This window comes from Osmia lignaria, chromosome 2 (assembly GCF_051020975.1).
Source record: "Osmia lignaria lignaria isolate PbOS001 chromosome 2, iyOsmLign1, whole genome shotgun sequence".
Lineage (NCBI taxonomy): Eukaryota > Metazoa > Arthropoda > Insecta > Hymenoptera > Megachilidae > Osmia > Osmia lignaria.
The window spans coordinates 11,978,055-11,996,480 of NC_135033.1; the positions used below are offsets into that span (position 1 = coordinate 11,978,055).

General features: G+C 36.4%; 1 protein-coding gene across 3 annotated transcripts in view; it reads right to left on the reverse strand.

The window, feature by feature from the left end:
• The window catches only part of LOC117606918 (zwei Ig domain protein zig-8), a 45,172-nt gene that overhangs the window by 13,589 nt on the left and 13,157 nt on the right, over window positions 1–18,426 (reverse strand). Inside the window, exons 1-2 of one of the 3 annotated variants that reach the window (XM_034329950.2) lie at window positions 12,465–12,597; window positions 11,153–11,410 (exon numbers count right to left, since the gene is read on the reverse strand). In XM_034329950.2, the coding sequence (XP_034185841.1) occupies window positions 11,153–11,309 (157 nt within the window). In that variant the 5' untranslated portion in view covers window positions 11,310–11,410; window positions 12,465–12,597. Of the gene's footprint in view, window positions 1–11,152; window positions 11,411–12,199; window positions 12,330–12,464; window positions 12,598–18,426 lie in introns of those variants that run through there. The other 2 variants (XM_034329951.2, XM_034329949.2) reach the window with 2 other exon arrangements.

The following is an 18,426-nucleotide window of genomic DNA, read 5'->3' on the forward strand; positions in this document are numbered from 1 at the left end:
GAGCAAATTTTGTATAATACTATTCGGTACAAATAACAGTTCTTCAAGTGGACATAGTAAAGGTAGCTTTAAAATTTCATCTTTTCTTTGCCGGTGCACTCTGAGAAACGTCGGAATAACAGAATTTGATGCTACCACAAAGGGTTGCAACTTACTATTTCTTGCATAAACAACGATCCACTGGAGAGTATAATAGCCTCCGGCTTTAAAGTGGTAGACAGTTTCTACTTGCTTATCCTAGGATGCATGCAATTGTAGTTATCTTCTAAATTAAGTATTATACTGTTCATTAGAGAAAATAAACCGCGAAGATGAGGGCATAAAAATATAGGAAAATTGCTTATGCGTACCAAAAGCATTCATTACATCAAAAGAATAAAAATTATTTTTCACATAGAAATGCAAGAAGGATTAAAAGCTTTTCTTATTAGTGAGCACATTTCTTTTTATATTATACTATTATCCTCATCACCCCATTTCCACCGTCTAACTACACCCTAAGTAGAATGAACCACTGCTCCTAAACAGCACCTACATATATACATTCGAGCTGCCCTAAGGAGCAAACGCGCTTCATTACAACGATGCTGAAGAAATTTCTCTATCTCACCCTAATGCGATCGAAAAAAAGCAGAACTGTTTTATTTTGAGGCACTTAAACCGCCTGCTGCAAGCATCCCAAAAACCCAGCTGCCCTTGTTTGGCCTACAATGCATCACATTGAGCGAGAGATTGCCACGAAGGTAGGCCCTGTTCCAAAGTTGAAATTCCTCAGAAAACTGGCGCCGCTAACTATTTCGCAGGGTGCGCCAGTTTCTTGGAAACATAATTCGAGGAACTCGTTCCGCTGAATTACCTGCGCTCCGTAAGAAGCTGCATACGGCAGTCACGAAGAATTATCTAAAGCACTTCCGAGTTATTTTCTCTCTCCGCCACGTAACAACGTCGCTAAATAATAATCTCGTTCACAACAAGTCCATGGCTCCCTTCAACCCTGGCCCCGTCGCGAGTCTCCAGACGCTCCACTAGAAAGAAACTCGTCGACAAGGGATGCATTGTCCCCCAGCGTCCTTTTTCCGCGTGAACGATGCACCCAACGAGGTCAGAGCGCGATTCGCAATCGAGGTCGTTGCAAGCATCCCGATCCGCATCGCCCGATGTAATAAATGTACATCCAAGACATCATTTGTTTCCGCGGATTGCCTTATGGCAAGACGAGGCGCGAGTACGCTGCTAAGCGCGCCAGAACCATTCGTCTTGTGGCTCGTTTTTCATCGAGAAGTGGCAAGCTGGCTGATGCCTCCACGAGACGTCGAAACGACGTTTAACGGCCTCTTATGGACTCGCTCTGCAAATACGAAACGAACGAAGATGCCTCAGGGACGAAGGAAATGCACGAAAGCTGTGGCAGCTCGATACTCTTCCCTCGGTGTCGATGTTTTACCAGCTTCTTGCTGGTTTTACTCGATACCGATTTTACCCCCTTCGAGCCTGAAAAATGATGGGAAAAAGTTACAGAACACAGGGGGTGTAAAATGAATGCAACGTTGAGGAACTTGTGAAGAGGATGTGGAAGGTGGAAGGGGAGCTTGAGGAAGGGGAGTTATAAAGTAAGATTGTGTCTTTTCTAGGATGTATTGTGTTGGTAAATGTAGAATTTTAGAACTGGATTTACCCCATCTGCCCTTCAAATATTTTTGTAAGAAATTATTGATTTTAATAATGCAAATATTCTGCTTCCTTTTTATTTAATGTTATTATTCATTTTCAATCGTAAATTCTGATCAACCATTGACACAGAAAAATTTCAACATTGATTTGACCTATTTCTGAGTACACGTATTGTACAAAGAACAAATTTGCATGGGATGACCTATTTTCATCTATAAACTGATTTATCGTAGAAAGTACGTTCAATTGGAAGGATTGAATGAACAGGTTTTGAGAAAGTTCGAGGGGATCATTAGAATTCCCTGAAAAATTTGTAAATGAGAATGTCGAAAGATATATGCGTTTTTTAAGTAGATTCTGCAACGTAATTTGACCTCGTTAGATAGAACAAGTATCATCAGGTATGCACCTATTTCTACGGTATATTTATTTTCATATCCTAAATACAGGAAATCGTGGATCTTAAATTTAATTTTAATAGATTCAAAATTCTCCTAGTAAAATTATTTTCCATAAAAATTAGTTAGAAATAGAAGAAAGGTTTGAGAATTTCATTTCGAAAAATTATTCCAACCCTTTAAATTTTAGGCAATATGGTTAAAATTTGCATTGATCAAAGAAATAATAAAAATTCCTATGGTGTTCGTAACTCGACAACGTAGATCGATGATTGCATGGTTACATAATTAGGTATCTTCTGTAGGACGACACCAACTTTCGTGCTTCCACTTAGCGTACTATGTTGTACGATAGAGATTTCCACGATACGCGTTTTCTCGTTATCAGGCGTGAATCTTCTGTTCTAGTACTTGAAAAGGAAGATTCTGGTGTTACCAAGGTACCATTGAGGTCGCTTATCCACCGGTGGTTACAGTTGTTCTGATTAAACGTTTGTGAAGTGTAACGTACAGTATTGATGGAAAGTTTCGAAGCAGTGTCACTTTATCAAATTTCAAGTCTCTTCGAAATTTCTTTTTCCAAAGAAATTTGCATATATTGCTGAATAATTAATTATTTGCCATTTATTGAATAACGTCATAGAATTAGTGTTACTGAACAGAAATTACATTATCGAAAATATTTTAATCTTCATTCGAGTGACCTGATTTTTACGGCAGGATAGCCTGTGTCCGACAGCAGAGTAAAATTTGATAAAAGCGTAAAAACATTGAAGATTCTTTAAATATTTTTCAATGCTCTCAACACCGGCATAATTTCATTTTCTACTCAAAGTGTCATTTTTTTTTTTTACCTTTTATTCACTTGACCCCATTTTTATAACAAAGCACGAGTCTGAAGCCACTGAAGTGAAGAATATCGAGAAATATTGAAGGATGTTTGAACATTTTTCATAGCAAAAGTATCAAAATTATATAAAAATGATTGTAACTGTATTGAAAATATTTTTAAAAGTATTAATTAAATTTCTCGGTCGTATATAAATTATTTCTCATTTTTATATGGTAGTAATCACATATTACTACCTGTCTATATTATTATATTAATAAAATCCACACTAGAGATATCAGAGGATAGGTAGTACCAAGCTAATGCCACTAAGGCGACATGTTCCCCGGTAACGATGAAACTTTGAATTTAATCCTTTTGGTAAGCCTTCACCTGATGCGCGATATTTATTATGTCTCACGAGGTTTCAAGTTCTCGGTTATCGCTGCTTTCCAAAAGATACACGTATAGTATATCCGCTGACAATCTTCACCTCGACTCTTTGCGAGCAACTTTGAAAATTTTCACAGCCATACGGAGTCTGTTATTTTGATTTTTCAATTTTTCACTTCCTTGAAAATCCGAAACTAAGGATTTTCATGCAATTCTGTAAATTCTGATATCCTCTTCTCCGTTTCCCCTAATTCAATTATACGGAATTCAAGTGAGCTCTACGGTAGTGAACGTGTGAAACACTTCAAACTGTCGTACTATTAGTACCATTTTATCACTCGAAGCTCTCGATTTCAAACGGCAGCGAAAACAAACGTCGATCGTGTTTAAAGCCCAGCAGCAGCTGTACTTTAATCCAGAGATATGGAAAACATTTCGCGGCTTAACGCGAATTGATCCAACATTCCAACATCCGACGAATGTTTTGTCCTCTTGTTAGTCGTCTCTGAGCTCGTTACGACCCATACTTCGATCGATCCCTGCTGTCCTCGTTCCTGTTCCCTGTTGTTTATCTTGCCCCAACGTTACGAATCAACAACTGAGACTAACTGTGCTCGTTGCTGATCGCATAGTCTGATCTAGAAATCGATGAAACAAGCCTGGAAACAGGAGGGATTATCTACTATCCCGACCTATTCTGAGGATGGAATTCAATGTTCCCTGTTCATGGATCCCTACAATTGTAATTGTTTATGAGAGTCGTATATCTTGTTCGGTATGTTCATCTTTCCTCGAAGTGATTGCATTCATCCTCTGTTCATTCAAAAACAGTGTTTGTTCAGAGAATCAATTACAGTTTGGAGATTTTAATTAAATACATATGTCAGGCTTTTGATGTTTAAAAATCCCTGACATATAATATGCAACAATTTAATGCAAAAATTATTGACTGAGAGAACGTCACCTCTGTATTATGCTTGATTTTCATTTTTATTTTTATTTTAATTTTTGAAATAAATTAATATCATGAGAAGCGTCTAATGTATCGGTTTTTTTAAAACAAAACTGGCTGAATTATTATCAATCGCTATCAGTAGCAATGATAGATGACATTAATCCTTGAAAGCCCGGAACTGCTGGTTGAGTCGACCACAATGCTTTTAGATTTCTTTCAAGGATGTTCCAACATTTTCTTCCATCATCGTTCAAATTCACCGTAAACGTGTAACTTCTTAGAGGCTAAAGATTCGAAAGCCGATTTCCTGCGAATCGATTTACACTTTGAGCTCGAGATCGGTTCGATCTGTCCATTATAATAGAAGTCTACTTGAAAAGTTCTATTTGTCGGAGACGTCTTTCATTGATTCAACTAACAGACTGTTCGAATCTGTAGGATATCCTTCGAAGCAAAGTCAGTTATAACAACAGTGAATGCCTTGAATTTTATTCTTCAAGTTGCACGCTGAAATTATTCCATTTTCGTAAGTCAGAATTTTGGCAATTTAATAAATTCATGAAATGATAATTTGTCTATTTTAATTTGTCATAGATTCTATCAAGTTTTGTAAAATTCATTCAATATTCAAAATTGTTCAAATTATTTAATATTTCGTCACAGTTACAGCTTTATCCTTCATTATCCTGAAATTGTAAAACTTCGAAATTACAAAATTTCAAAATATTTTTATTTTTAAAGAGCAGTAAGGTGGTTGAAACGAGCTAACCCGAGAAAGAATTCCATTCGTTCGGTCTGCTGCCATTACGAGAGGCATTATAGCGCTTGAATTATTATCGAACGTCGTCAAAGGATTCAACCCTCTTGTTGCTTGGGAATCTGCTCGTAAATGGGACCAGCCGCGAACGGTCGTAATCCTGGAACGCCTGCATAAATAGGTGGACGAGGATGGCTTTTAACGGTTTTTCATAAAAAAAGAGAATATCGGAAAATAGACATTTTCTGCGTCCTTAGGTCTTCATTTTTATTTCGTTCCACTTCTGGCATCCGGTTATTTCGCGATATTTTGTAGCTGTTTCGTTCAAAGGGTTCAGACTAAAATTGTGCATGGTTATAATGAGTTTTCGATACTCTTCAACTTTTCTTGTCCAAAATGAGAAAAAGTAAAGAAATTTGTAAATTAAACGTGACAACCAAGATTTATAGATTGGTTTCAATTTTCATTTATCAAAAGCACAACGTGCAGTTTTTAGCTGTTTCTGTGTTAATCGTTAGGGAGATCGGTATTCAGCCAGCATCACGGAATTTCACTTGGTCAGCCGCAACGACACACTTCCGGTTGACGAGACGACAAATCATGCGTATTTCCGCGCGCTGTTCGGATAAATTTTGGCGTTGAAAATGGCGCGATGGGCACCGATATATATTTCTGACGGTCGAGTGGCACTCTGTAAACGATCTCGTCAAATGCACGCGATTTGCATATGCACATGTGTGCACACAGCCGATGTGCTTATATCGCTCTCATCTGCTTGAATTTCAGCCTAATCCCCGCCTAATGCTGTAATTTCATTTACAATTCTGTCCTTTGGTAGCAATCTTTGTTTATGTTGCTTACATAATTATAGATAATTAAGGAGCTTCCACTATGGTATGTAATTATCCAAATTGCACTCCAGTCGATGAGAAGAAAATGTTTATTCAAATCGTAGAAAGCAATGATTAACACCCTGATTCGTCATTCAGAATCATGACTAACGATGACATTTTTCTAACAAAGACAGATAGAACGGTTTTGCATCATTCATTTAATGATCGTGATCGAAACAAAGGGGGATTAAAGGGAAGGTGAAATGATTCATAAAACGCTCGACAATCGAGTTGGAGGCGAAATTCCGAAAAGAACGATTGCACGGTGTTGATCGATTAAATTTTAATTGCAGATTTCTCGATGTCGGCCAAACTCTTCAACGAGTGATTCCAATTAATTCGGTATTGACCGGTCGTGGAACAGTGAAAAAGAAAATCACGTTGCTCTTTGATCTGTTTCACCGTCGATTAGATCGTCGCTTAAAAACGGCGGATGTGATTAAATCCATGACGATGCTTTTTAAAAAGCTCATTAATTTCATTGTTACATGTTTGATTATCTTAATTCCTTCTTGGATTACAAGTGTCATGTAAATTTTTCAATTATTCGAATGTATTCTATCAGATATTAATTGCAATTTGATAATATAATTAATTTTATAGTGTACATTAAATGAGGCTTCCAAATATGATTTTTGAAATTAAGTCCGCGAGTTTTAATGTGCATTCTAAAAGATAAAGAAACGACGAAACTTTGAAGCAAAATTAATCGCTAATAAATATTTCTACCGGTGTATTCAACATTGTGCTCGTTTAAGAACAGAGATTTTTGAAATACAAGCACGACCCCTCGAATGGAATCTCGGTCGATTAACAGAAGCTCCGAAACGAAACTCGTTAAATGATATAATTTACTTTCTTCGTCTATCCAACCTAACCAGACTTAATCAGTTTCCGTTCTCGTTCCTCTGAAAATTCATCCAGCTCGTGTTACATGTAATACTCGCGAAAGTAAAGTGATTAACCGTCGAATGAGACCGATGATATGTCTGCATTCGGGACTGAGAACGATTTCGGAATTATTCATCGTGGTTAAATGTTTCCTTCCGTATCCTGTCGCGATTCTTCTCTCTTCTGCACGACGATTCAGTTTCACGGGCATTCGTTTTGGAATTGAAAGACCAGCCTGTAATTCTTCTAATTGTTTAATGGCAGTTCTTGTGGAAGATAGAGGAAACTTCTTCTTTAATTGCCTTTCGACTGAGGACTGTTAATCTGAATTAAATTACGCGAATCAATCAATATTTTTTCTTTATATTTTTCTAAAATAAATATCATAACGATGTACGAAGTTTCGTGATGAAAAAGAAATAATTGTTGAATTGTTCATTTGGAACGAAGAGGTTTCCATTTGCAAGATTTGCGCATTAAACCCTTGTTCCGAACGTTAATTAACTCCTTCCGCGTTTATACTATACATATATGCTGACATAACGAGTTACAGAAGCACCACTTTTCAACTGAACGTGCATTATTCGTTATTTTCATTACGTTTTGCACGATATATTTATTGCATTAAAATCTCAACTACATATAATGATCCCACATACTTTTAATTAAAGTATACGGCCTATTAAAAAATCCAATGAAAAATATTGAAAAGAAAGAGATCAAAATCCAGCTGTGAAAATTTAAGCATTCTTCATTACATGTAACAGATCCGTATCGCGCTTGAGAAAAGCTGATAATTATAATCGATAATTGGAAGAAGTTAATTAACCAGTTAAATGAGACATCTTAAACACCTGTTAAAGGTGGAACAATTAATTTTGCACAAATTATAGGATTTATCTTAAGCTTCTCATCAAAGCTAATAAAATACATACAAAGTTCCAAATAACACAATTAATGATCAAAACACGTGGAAATAAGTTTGTTACTTTCAATAAGAGGAGGTTCAGCTGTCGAATTTTTACGTGGCCAAGTTCCTACGTAACGACACACAAATTTAAAGAGAAATCCCACAGACAGGGATTGAAGGAAATATCAGTGGTGTCGTGACGGGGTATAGGTGGAAGCTTTGCCTTTCGGCATCTTTGTCGCAACGGAGGGATACACATAAAATGTCTTTACAATTCGTCTCGCTGCCATTTGAACGTCGTTCCTTTTTCTCTGCCACCTCCCACCTGTCGATCCACTTATCTCTAACTTTTCACGAGCAGCTTATCGATCTTAACGCACGTCCTGTTTGACTTCGACCGACGTTGTCCTCCATTTTACAGGTTGATTCAAAAAACCATGAAAATTTCAATTTCTCCGTACCGAAAGAAACTATCCTCAGCTCTTCTGCCATTCTGATTTAAAATTCGATATTGGACTTTACTGAGTGCTTTTTATAATTGATAGACCGATAAATTGAAATATTGGCATTTCTACAAAATTTTGTGCATAAGGGTCTAAAAGTTATTCTTTCTTTAATAATTTATGAAAAGATTGACTTAAATGATATATTTTATAAAGAGAAATAAGGGTCCTTTGATTTTGAACAGAAACGTACGTGCTCTTTATTTTATCTCTTCTATAAACTTGCAGAATTTCATTAACGTTCATCTTCTTCGCTGGCGTAACGTTTTAAAAGTAATGAATGAAATGAAAAAAGCAAACTACGTCCGTAATCACGTGTATTTAGCATCAAACCGCGAACAGATGCACGGTCGAGGGGTTTATGTCGTAAAATTCGTCTGCGAAAGGAAAGTTTCGTACAGCCGTAGGTTCGAGGGGATCCGAGCAAGAAAGTTCCTCGTATAACTTTCTCGGTAGACGAATCACCGCCAGGTTCGGCTCGGTTTCTGGCTTTAGCCGCGCACACCGATCAACCCCGAAGCGGGTAATTAAACCCGCTCGCCTCCTTACTCTTCGACTTTGAATTCTCGCGCGTCGTTTACTATATTAAAACGGAATCGTAGATTCTCAACCGTGGCGCAGTTAATTGTAGGATTCGTCTCATTATTCTATCGTTGAACACCGACTAACTTTCCTGATTTCAGAAGATATCGAGTATCGAAGGAAGAACGATAGCTTCGGGGAATACAATGGACAGGAAATTCGTCTTTGATCGAAATTCCCTTTGAATTTTTTCCCATATGTTGGAAAACATAACGAATCGGAAAGTTCATAATTTTGGGACTTAAATAGCTGAAAATTGAATGCTCGTTAATGGACGATACTGAGCTATAAATTAGTTAATGCATTGTTTCAAAAGAAAACCAGCCATTTGGTATTATGAATATTGATGAAGTATTTATGTATTCATTTTCGTCAAAACTTTAAACTGATGTGCCATTAGTGCCATTTTGCGGTACTTTTATATAATTAAACCATATTAGAGCTCGTATGTTTCAAAATCCATCATTTGGTATGCAATAACCTAATAAGTTGAAAAAAGGGTTAAACCAAAAAATTATTTTTCTTTTATTACAAACATGGTTCTTCTAACAGTTTGATTGACAGTCTAAAATCATCAAAAATCTATTTAATTAATAGTTGCGCTTTCCATCAGTGTAGATATTATTTGTAGGGTATAACACTCGACTATTCCAGAAGACAATAGAATTGAATTCAGTATACAAATAAATATGTGTTTGGTGTAACTTGTTGTTAGTATTATCAATAATTATGTGCGAAATGTTTGCTGTCTAGCAGCTGCTCGTATCAGCTTCACAGAGCCAAATTCATGTTACTGAAATGAAACTAATTGAATGTACGAGTAATTACATATTGCATCTGGTCTCCATTGTTATAACGAGGTCAAGCATTCGCATAGACATGCACAACGCAACAGATGTGACCATCTTCCTTGAATACATTACCCTTAGACAGGTATCACAGCATTCTACAGACCCATACGAAATTGCATATAAATAAACATTTGAACCTAAAGAATGTGAAAAAGGACGTAAACGACGAAAACACAATTTTTAATTATACTCGCAGGTTATTTGAAGTTTAAAAATAGAATATTTGCGCTAGTTGAAGCAACAGCAACTAAGTAGAATTAACTGTTATTTAGCATACCAGAATCTCGTTATGAAGTATCGACGTAAATTAGAAAAGTTTCACGCCGGATACCGTACTAGGTGGATTGTTTCCGTTCAATCGCTGAGCTTAACAACAATTCTCTGTTCTCCTGCTAATAAACATATGACGAGAAAGAACAATTCCATTGCATAATTTTATATGACGTAAATTTATATCCAAAGCACGGTGTTTGAAAAAAAAAAAAATCAGTGTAAACTGATGTAAAATTTAGAGATGAATTTTATTGACATATTCAAGAATGACGTGATGCTGGCACCCGTTTTTCAGGTTTTTATGGGCTACGTCTATGGGCAAAAATCAACTGCTAGGTTCGCGATATCTCTGCTTTTCTATTCGCTTCGACGTGGTCGAAATTGCTTTTATGCCTGTCAATTCCATTTTTTGTTGCTCAGAGACCGAATCCTGCACACCGATCATAGTGTTTCTGTTTACTCGACCTTTCTATTTCGCTGGATCAACTTTTAGGCATCGTTTTACGGCTGCGAGCTTTTAACGCGATCCACGATCATCCTATTTCATTTTCCAGCGCCCACGACGATGGTTTCTCGTCAGTTTAGAGTTTATATGAGTTTATTGCTGTGGATTGTAGTTCAATATTTTTTTTTTTTTTTTTTTTTTTCTACAAACGGTGTATACAGAGAGTTTACAGAAACACTTTTTAAACAAACCTCAAAATGGTGCAAAGTTCTCTTGCATTCGTTTTACGCGTGACCGTAGAAAAATTAGTTGTGCTTGGGTTTGAACGAACGAGATGTCAGCAACAGTACTGCAGTAATTGTTTTGTCTCTGCCACAGTTCAATTTGTTTCGAACGTACAAATACTGATACTTTACTAAGCTTCTTTTCTGAATTGAAACAAACATCATTCACTATAAATTACTATAAACTTGCATACTCTATTTAACATAGACGTGATAAAAAAATAAAATTCTCATGTAGGCTATGACAATACACGTAGACTCTGTTGTATCGCACGATCGCCTCGTACTTGAAGGGTTAAATAGGGTAAGTTTAATTATAACCACCCTGTAAATGAGCCTACCCATATCTCTGTCATGAAACACGCTTCATTGATACAAAACAATGTACGCATTGATTAATATTTATAATTAACAACTGAAGTCTAATTTCATCAATTACAATTTCTTTTTTTAAACGATAATTTAATCATTGACTGATTCTTGTACAATTCAAGGATTCTTGTTAAACAGGACTGACCTTGTAACTTGGTGATGTTCCTCGTTACTTTGTGCCCGTTAACGAGCTGCTCGCGTAAATGGGTTCTCTCACGATGACGCTGATAATTGCCGATAACGATCGTGGTCGTCATCAGCACGAGAAACAACTTCGGCCCCCAGGCCGGTCTCATTGACATCGTCCCCCGGTTTTCGCATCCCCCGAAGCTTCTGATATTCTCCGACGTCTGTTGATTTTACCCAGCCTTCGGCGTGGTGGTAACGCGGATCCCTCGACTATCTGAAATCCAAATAACGATGAAAATCATTTGTCGTTCAATCTTTCCGTTGCGAAGTGATTGCGTTCGATATCGTCACGGAGATATCGTGTGCTTGATCGTCGATTAATTAAGTACCGTACGGTACCATGGAATCCAGTGTAGAATCAGAGTTTTATCGGTATTCTCAATATTAAAAATGAATGTACATCAAATATTTGACAGCAAACTACAAGCGAATAGAAAAATGGGTTTTATATTTCAATAAAACATAGTAGAACTTTGAAACTATCGAAAAGGTTTCGATTACAATTTTTCTATCTGTCCTCTGTTTTATTGGGAGAAATAGAATATTTCATTTGAGATACTATAGCGAAGTTTGTACGTTTTGAAAGTCAATCTTGTTTGCAATCTAATCCGCCATTTATCTTTCATATCCAAACGAGAACATACATTTTTTTATTGATGGCATATTGAAATTCCTGACAGCTTCATCGCCATTCATCTGCATTCTGTTACAAGCATTTATATGCATCAGAATTGATCATACCTTTTACAACAGATTTCATTCTATGGATAATGTATAACACATTCTGTCATTATTTTTAATGATATGTAACGCAATCTCTTTATATTGAAGAATTATCTTCTCATATACCCAAATACATTATCACTTATTCACTCTTTGTTATAATTTTGGTTTCCGCTTTGTATTGGAAATCAGAACAGATTTCGTTGTATAATATGTAATGAAATTTGAACGAAGTCAAATAATTGTTTATAGATGAATAATTTTAGGTAATTGTAATTACAAATAAGGCCGGGTTATCCAGGTAGAACGTTTCCAAGGGATTAACATCGAAATGAGAAATTTTAATATAAACTATAATAAAAATTTGATATGAAACGAAAATGCTTTCCATGAACGATATCAAACACGAACCTCGAAATAGTGTAATTATACCAAAAAATTGTGTTCCTTTTTTTTTCTTTCTTATAAAATATAATTGTCATAGGATAAAATGCAACAGAATTCATTAATGTTCTCGATAGTGAATAGAAATGTGTTTGACGTACGATTCAATTCTCGTTATTCGTAGTTACAGTTGAACGGTTCATTCCACGGAGGATTTCAATTATCGAGAAAAAGTTTGCAACGATGAATCAAACCCAATCGTCGAGCGAGATGTTCTTGTGACATATAGAAGAGATAAATATTTAATTGAAAAAGTTGAATGTATGAAGCATTAACGTGTCTGCGAACGGTTTTTGTACCACGCTGGTTAATGGCAACCAGAGTTATGAATATTAAATTATATTTCATGGGATAGCAGAAATACACGGTACAAGTAAAAAGATTGAAACAGGAAGCTTCTGTTGCGTTACTCGTAAATAAAATGTTAAAAACATCTCATAATTGCAATTCTATTAAATTGCAGTTACAAGTTCGTTCAAAATAATAACTCAGACTTTTAAAACTGCTAATTGTTTAAAACGAAATACGCTCGTTGTTCGCTGAATATTGTATTAAATTACCAGTAACCTTCACTGCGGAATGACCCGATTGAGATCCGTGAACGATACGCGAACACGTGAATTAATTAAAGGTTTCTGTAGCAACTTTCATGGAATTTTAAGCTGGAAATTGACACGGCGTTGGTGCTAATTTAAAATATCGAATCTTGTCAGATTTTTAATCAATTCCAAAATGATTCTTAGAAAACGCTAGATATTATTCATTTTTGTCAAAGTTCAAAATTTCTGGTTTTGTCCAGCTTTTCGGTAAAAATACTGCAGCGTGGGACGTGTAACAGAATTCGAAAGGGACAGAAATAAAAAAGGGGAGAAGCAATTCGGCGAGATAATTTCCCAAGAAACACGTTTCCAAACGAGTGTGCACCGTTTGACGTAAGCCACCAGTTTCAGTCGAACAATTTTTCGTGCCCGCGCGAATTACTGTCAAAGTCTCGTTTCGAGCGCAACGATAACCCGAAGCTGGAGAGAGACCGATAGATAGAGCAGCGAGGAGATAGAGGGAAAAGAAAATAGCAGCTATTCTAACGGGGATGTGATCAAAGTACGAACACGCGCCATTGCATGCACGTCGACAAGAGATGCAAGTATCCGCCGATACATCGCATAGGAACATTCGGCAGCCCGACCGAGAATGATCTATTCAAGTATCCAGGTCGTTGGCGTATCTCTTTCATCGCTGAATCTCGAAAAATTGTTACAGCTTCGCGAAATCTGCTCGAAAGTCAGCGAGAAAGCCGCGAGGCTACAATCAGACCAAAAGATACCGATATACGAAGATAAAGAAACATATGCTGAATAATATCAAATTATTACCTTGCAAAAATAACCTTTCATTTTTCTATGGAAAGGTATTCTTCGTTAATTTTTATTTTCTATTTTAGAAGATTATAAATCATATCAAACTTACAGATGATATATGTTTAAAATTAACATAAAAATTTGTGTTAATTGACATTCATCTGACTCTTATTTTCCATAATTGAGCATCAATACATAAAGGAGCCACATTTAAAATGAGCTGCAAAATGATTCGCTGACTTTTCAAATGATTTGATAAAATAAATGACGTTCATGTGAGTGTCACGTCAGTGCGTTAAGTGGCAAAAATAGCACAACTTCGTTTAATCATCGCGTTAATCCTTGTTGCTTGGTAGTGAGTAGGAAATGAAAAGCGAATCACGAGCTGTAAACCTAATGAGACGGGACGAAAAGTGCCCTCCGCTGATAGAGAATTCAGTAACACGCGACTCTCCGCTCCCACACGAGTTTCATCTATTCAATTACGGCCTCAAGCGCCACTTCCTTTTTGTCGTTGTTGAATGGATCAATAGAATGAAAACCGAGCGAGAATAATGAGACGAGCAACCGGTTAAAAGCTTAATAATCCGCCTTATTTTAGAATGACAATTCGCTGGGACCGCGTGCCCGCAGAAGGATCGATCAACACATTGCGACCCTTGTTCAAATATCACCAACTAGAAATACCTCTGGTTCGAATGTCATCCCATTTTCGTGTCGAATGATGCTGCATAGACAAGTAACAAGCACCTCGTTCTAGAACGGTGAATACCGATCGAAAAGTAGCATCATTACTGTTTAACGCTTCAGCAGTGACACAAGACACGATCATTTTCCTCGAGTGATGTATAAAAGACAATGTTTCACGAAATCACCTGTGGCAGATTTTTCCCGAAAACCTTTCTATTTGACCTGAAATAGAAAAGTGCAAGTTTCGAATAAAATAGCATCATTATTGTTTGACGCTTTGGTGGCGGGATTTGGAGGTACTTGTTTGCGAATTTTCAAGAAAGTCAAGCATGCGGAGTTTTTAAATTGCTTTGAGACCGATGTAGACTTGCGAGTTTTGAAAATCTCGAAAGTGAAACTTTGAAAAGCTTGAAACTTTTAAGAGCCCTGAAGTGACGCTGATTGTTGTGCGTTTTATTTCAACTAAAAATTTTCTTGCCCTGATGTAAATGTAATTTTTACAGGATAACGTGATGTTATATTTATTAAGGAATAACTGATAAATAATGATAATTCGATGAAATATTTCTGCTGCTGAAATTAAGGAAAGGGGGAGAACAATGAGGCGGTAACAAGGTTATTCGCCCTCAATTTCGAAGTGCTAACTTTTATACGGAATTTCTTCTAGCCGGGGTATTTGATTTCCCGAGTTAATACGAGCAGGGACATCAAAGTCTCAGAGACACTGAATTTCGTTCGCAAGTAGAAATGATTTCGTGGTTTCAGGTCAATTCGGTTTGCAGTTTGCTCAACGGCTAACCGTTCGATGTAGACACTAGAACAATGCGAGGATAATAGAAAAGGAGGCATTGATCGGGTTGTCTTTTTCAAATAGACTATATAGATTGTTCAGGTCATTATTAATCAGGATTTTCCTCTTACATGATAAGAGATAATAAAGAAAATAGCACAAAAAATTGTTTGATAAATGAAAAGCAAAAAAAAGATGAAAAAGGAAGGTAATCGATGAAGCTCTTAAAAACTAATCAGGTCAACTCCATAAAATGAAAAAGTAGAGAAAATTAATGAAGATGCTACGAATTAAAAATTTTCCAGCAATTTTGCTCAAATTAAATTTGAAATTTAATTACCATAAGTAAAAAGCATTGTCTGTAATAAATCCTCGATCATAATACCATGCACTGTGTTTCCAATTAAAAATTCTTCATTTGCATTTTGCAAAGTTAATATTCATCAGAATCGTGTGCTCGCGATAATTACGACTTTTTCATACGTGTTACCATAATCACAGCCTCGCTAACTTGATTCTTCATTTAAAATGTAAAACGCGTACCAAGGAGCCGATCATGTTGCAACAATGTACAAGCGTTTCCCGTCCTGGAACCTACGGGACAATTAGACAGTTGTGCTGGAAAAGGGGATTACAATTGGAAACGGTATGAGGACGTGACACGGGACCGAAATTAGGTGAACGACGTACAATACGGTGGAAGGCGATAGTAAGGAATGCAGAAAAAGGAGGAGCTGGTGAAGAAGACAAAAAAAATTTCATGCAGCTAACAGAAGAAAATTGGAGTAGTACATGGCGGAAGAAATTACAAAATATAAACGAAAGAGAAATTGTGAAAAAGGTCACGGGAAAGGAATGAAGTAAAGAAACAAGAGGAAGATAAACAGAGCACAAATTGAAAAATCAATTATGAAAGAGAAGAGAAAATTAACTGGATATCCAAAGGGCGATCAAATGAATCATACGGAGGATGATGGAGAAAAGTTTTATTTAACTCAAGAGTTGACACCTATTTCATTTAATTAAATAAAAGAAAAAAAAAGACCGACTGAAGCGAAGAATAAACAAAGGGAAGAAGTTTGATATTCGTGGAATAGAATTAGAATGCATGATCATCTCGGTGAACGAACTTTTCCCGGTTCCATGGGATTCAGCTGTGACCACCGGATGTTGTGAACCGGAAGCCACGACTTTTCTGAGCCTCAGCTGGTTTTCATCCTAAAATATGCGCGCGCCTGGTTAGCGTCGTTAGGTAACCGGACTATTGTGTCCGCATAATAAAGTAAATGCATTTGCAATGCAGAGCTTATCACCATTGCGCAAACGGCTATACGACGCCTTTGAAAGTACCCTGAACATTTTGCACGCGTTAAAATCTGCCTTTAAAAAATCAGATATTTTTTTACGAGTGCTACATCATACTGAAAGGGCATAAAATCGGCACGTATTTATTGGATTAAAACAGAAGCGAGTAAAACGTACTCCTAATATTAAGCGGAAATGAAACAATTACTGAATGAAAACTTGTTATTTAGCACTCTGGCTGCACTTTACCACGATTTACTAAGCTGGAACAGCGTTATTTGTTAATTTAAATGCTAGAATACTTAATCCTGATAATTTGAGAAATGTTGCACCATTATATGAAAGAGGCAAGTTTGCGTTCCTTGCATAATGCAATAAAGCACGAAATGCAGTGCAATTGTATATCACATTATCTCGTGTATCTTCAGTGGACAATTTTCATTCTTAAATCTCATCTACATACGAAGACATTTTGCTTTCTAATTAAGACTCTAATTGAAGGCAGTAACAGGTGCACTAATTAAGTATATTCAATCTTCAAACGAATTAGAACTTTAAGTGGAATCTCTTTAATTATAGATCAGCCTTTCGCGAACAGAGAGAGAGTCAACTTGTAATTCAAGCTTTAAATGTTAAAGAGCAAATGAGCCGAGGGAAGGAACCTTTAAAATTTGAGTGACGACAAGTTTCTGACCGACAGTAATTGAAAAACTTGCGACCCAAACGAAAGCAAGAGGAATTTAACTTCGTGACAGCAGTGAACAGTAACAAGGATGGAGAATAATTTCCCGTAGCAAGAGTAAAGGCTTCATTTCCTCTGTTCCGTTAATCTAGAAAATTTAAATTCCATGTTTCCATCCTTTGCCTAATATATTGGCTTATTTCATATCGAAAGGTAGACAATTTGTTTCATACTTGCTTCATTTTTTTAAATATTACATTTATTATAATTCCCAACATACGCACAAACAAAAATCGAGTAAATCAAAGATCCTGAATTAAAAGAAATCGTTTAATATGTAAGGGACGAATAAGTCATAAAACAAAGGACCATGAATTATTAAGAACTAGAACGCGTAACCTTGCCTTAGATTATCCTCTGGCAAAGCAATAAATTCTCTCCTATACACACCATGCCAGACGAAAACGTATATACAGTCGTAGATGAATTTATTCGAATAGCGATATATTCGCAGGGGAAATTGATATACTTTTCATTTTGAATAATGGCCAAATATTTATAATAGCCATCTTGAATTTAATACATATTTATTTTAATAATATCACCAAACGACAACGAACGGTTTTCAATATTTTTCTTATTCTAAAATTGAATAATCCAAATATTAGCAAATTTAGCTGTCAAAGGGTTAACAGGTCTCAAGCATCTAGAAATTGCGAAACAATGCGGAATTTTTTGAATTCAGAATGCAAGATAAAGAGAAAAAATGTTAGAATGCGAGGAAAAAGGATTTGAAAACAGAGATAAGAGAGGAATTTATGCTCATCCGGGGATTTACTCATAAAATCTGACGTTAGGCACGAATGGAACACGAACTTTTTCTTAGAGGCGTTCTTTTCGAGCGTCGTTGAGCCACCGCACCGCAATAACGAGGATGCTGGTCGTTGCACAAAAGAGGATCGATCGTCGCAGGGATGTTCCGAGGTGAAACTCTCACGAGATCTCAATAGTCCCTTCTGTCCCTTTACTCGTCGAAGGACGCTCATTGAATGAACTTCCTCGAAGGAGTGCAGCGAAATACGTACTTCGAAATGAAAAACGATTCTTTTCTTTTTTGTGCATCGTTCACGTAAAATTTTCACATTAAAAGTCATGAATAACATTTGTGAGTAATAAATTATTTAAAGAAGCAAAAATATATTACCAAAATTGAACGAAAATTTTATTTCATTAGTCAG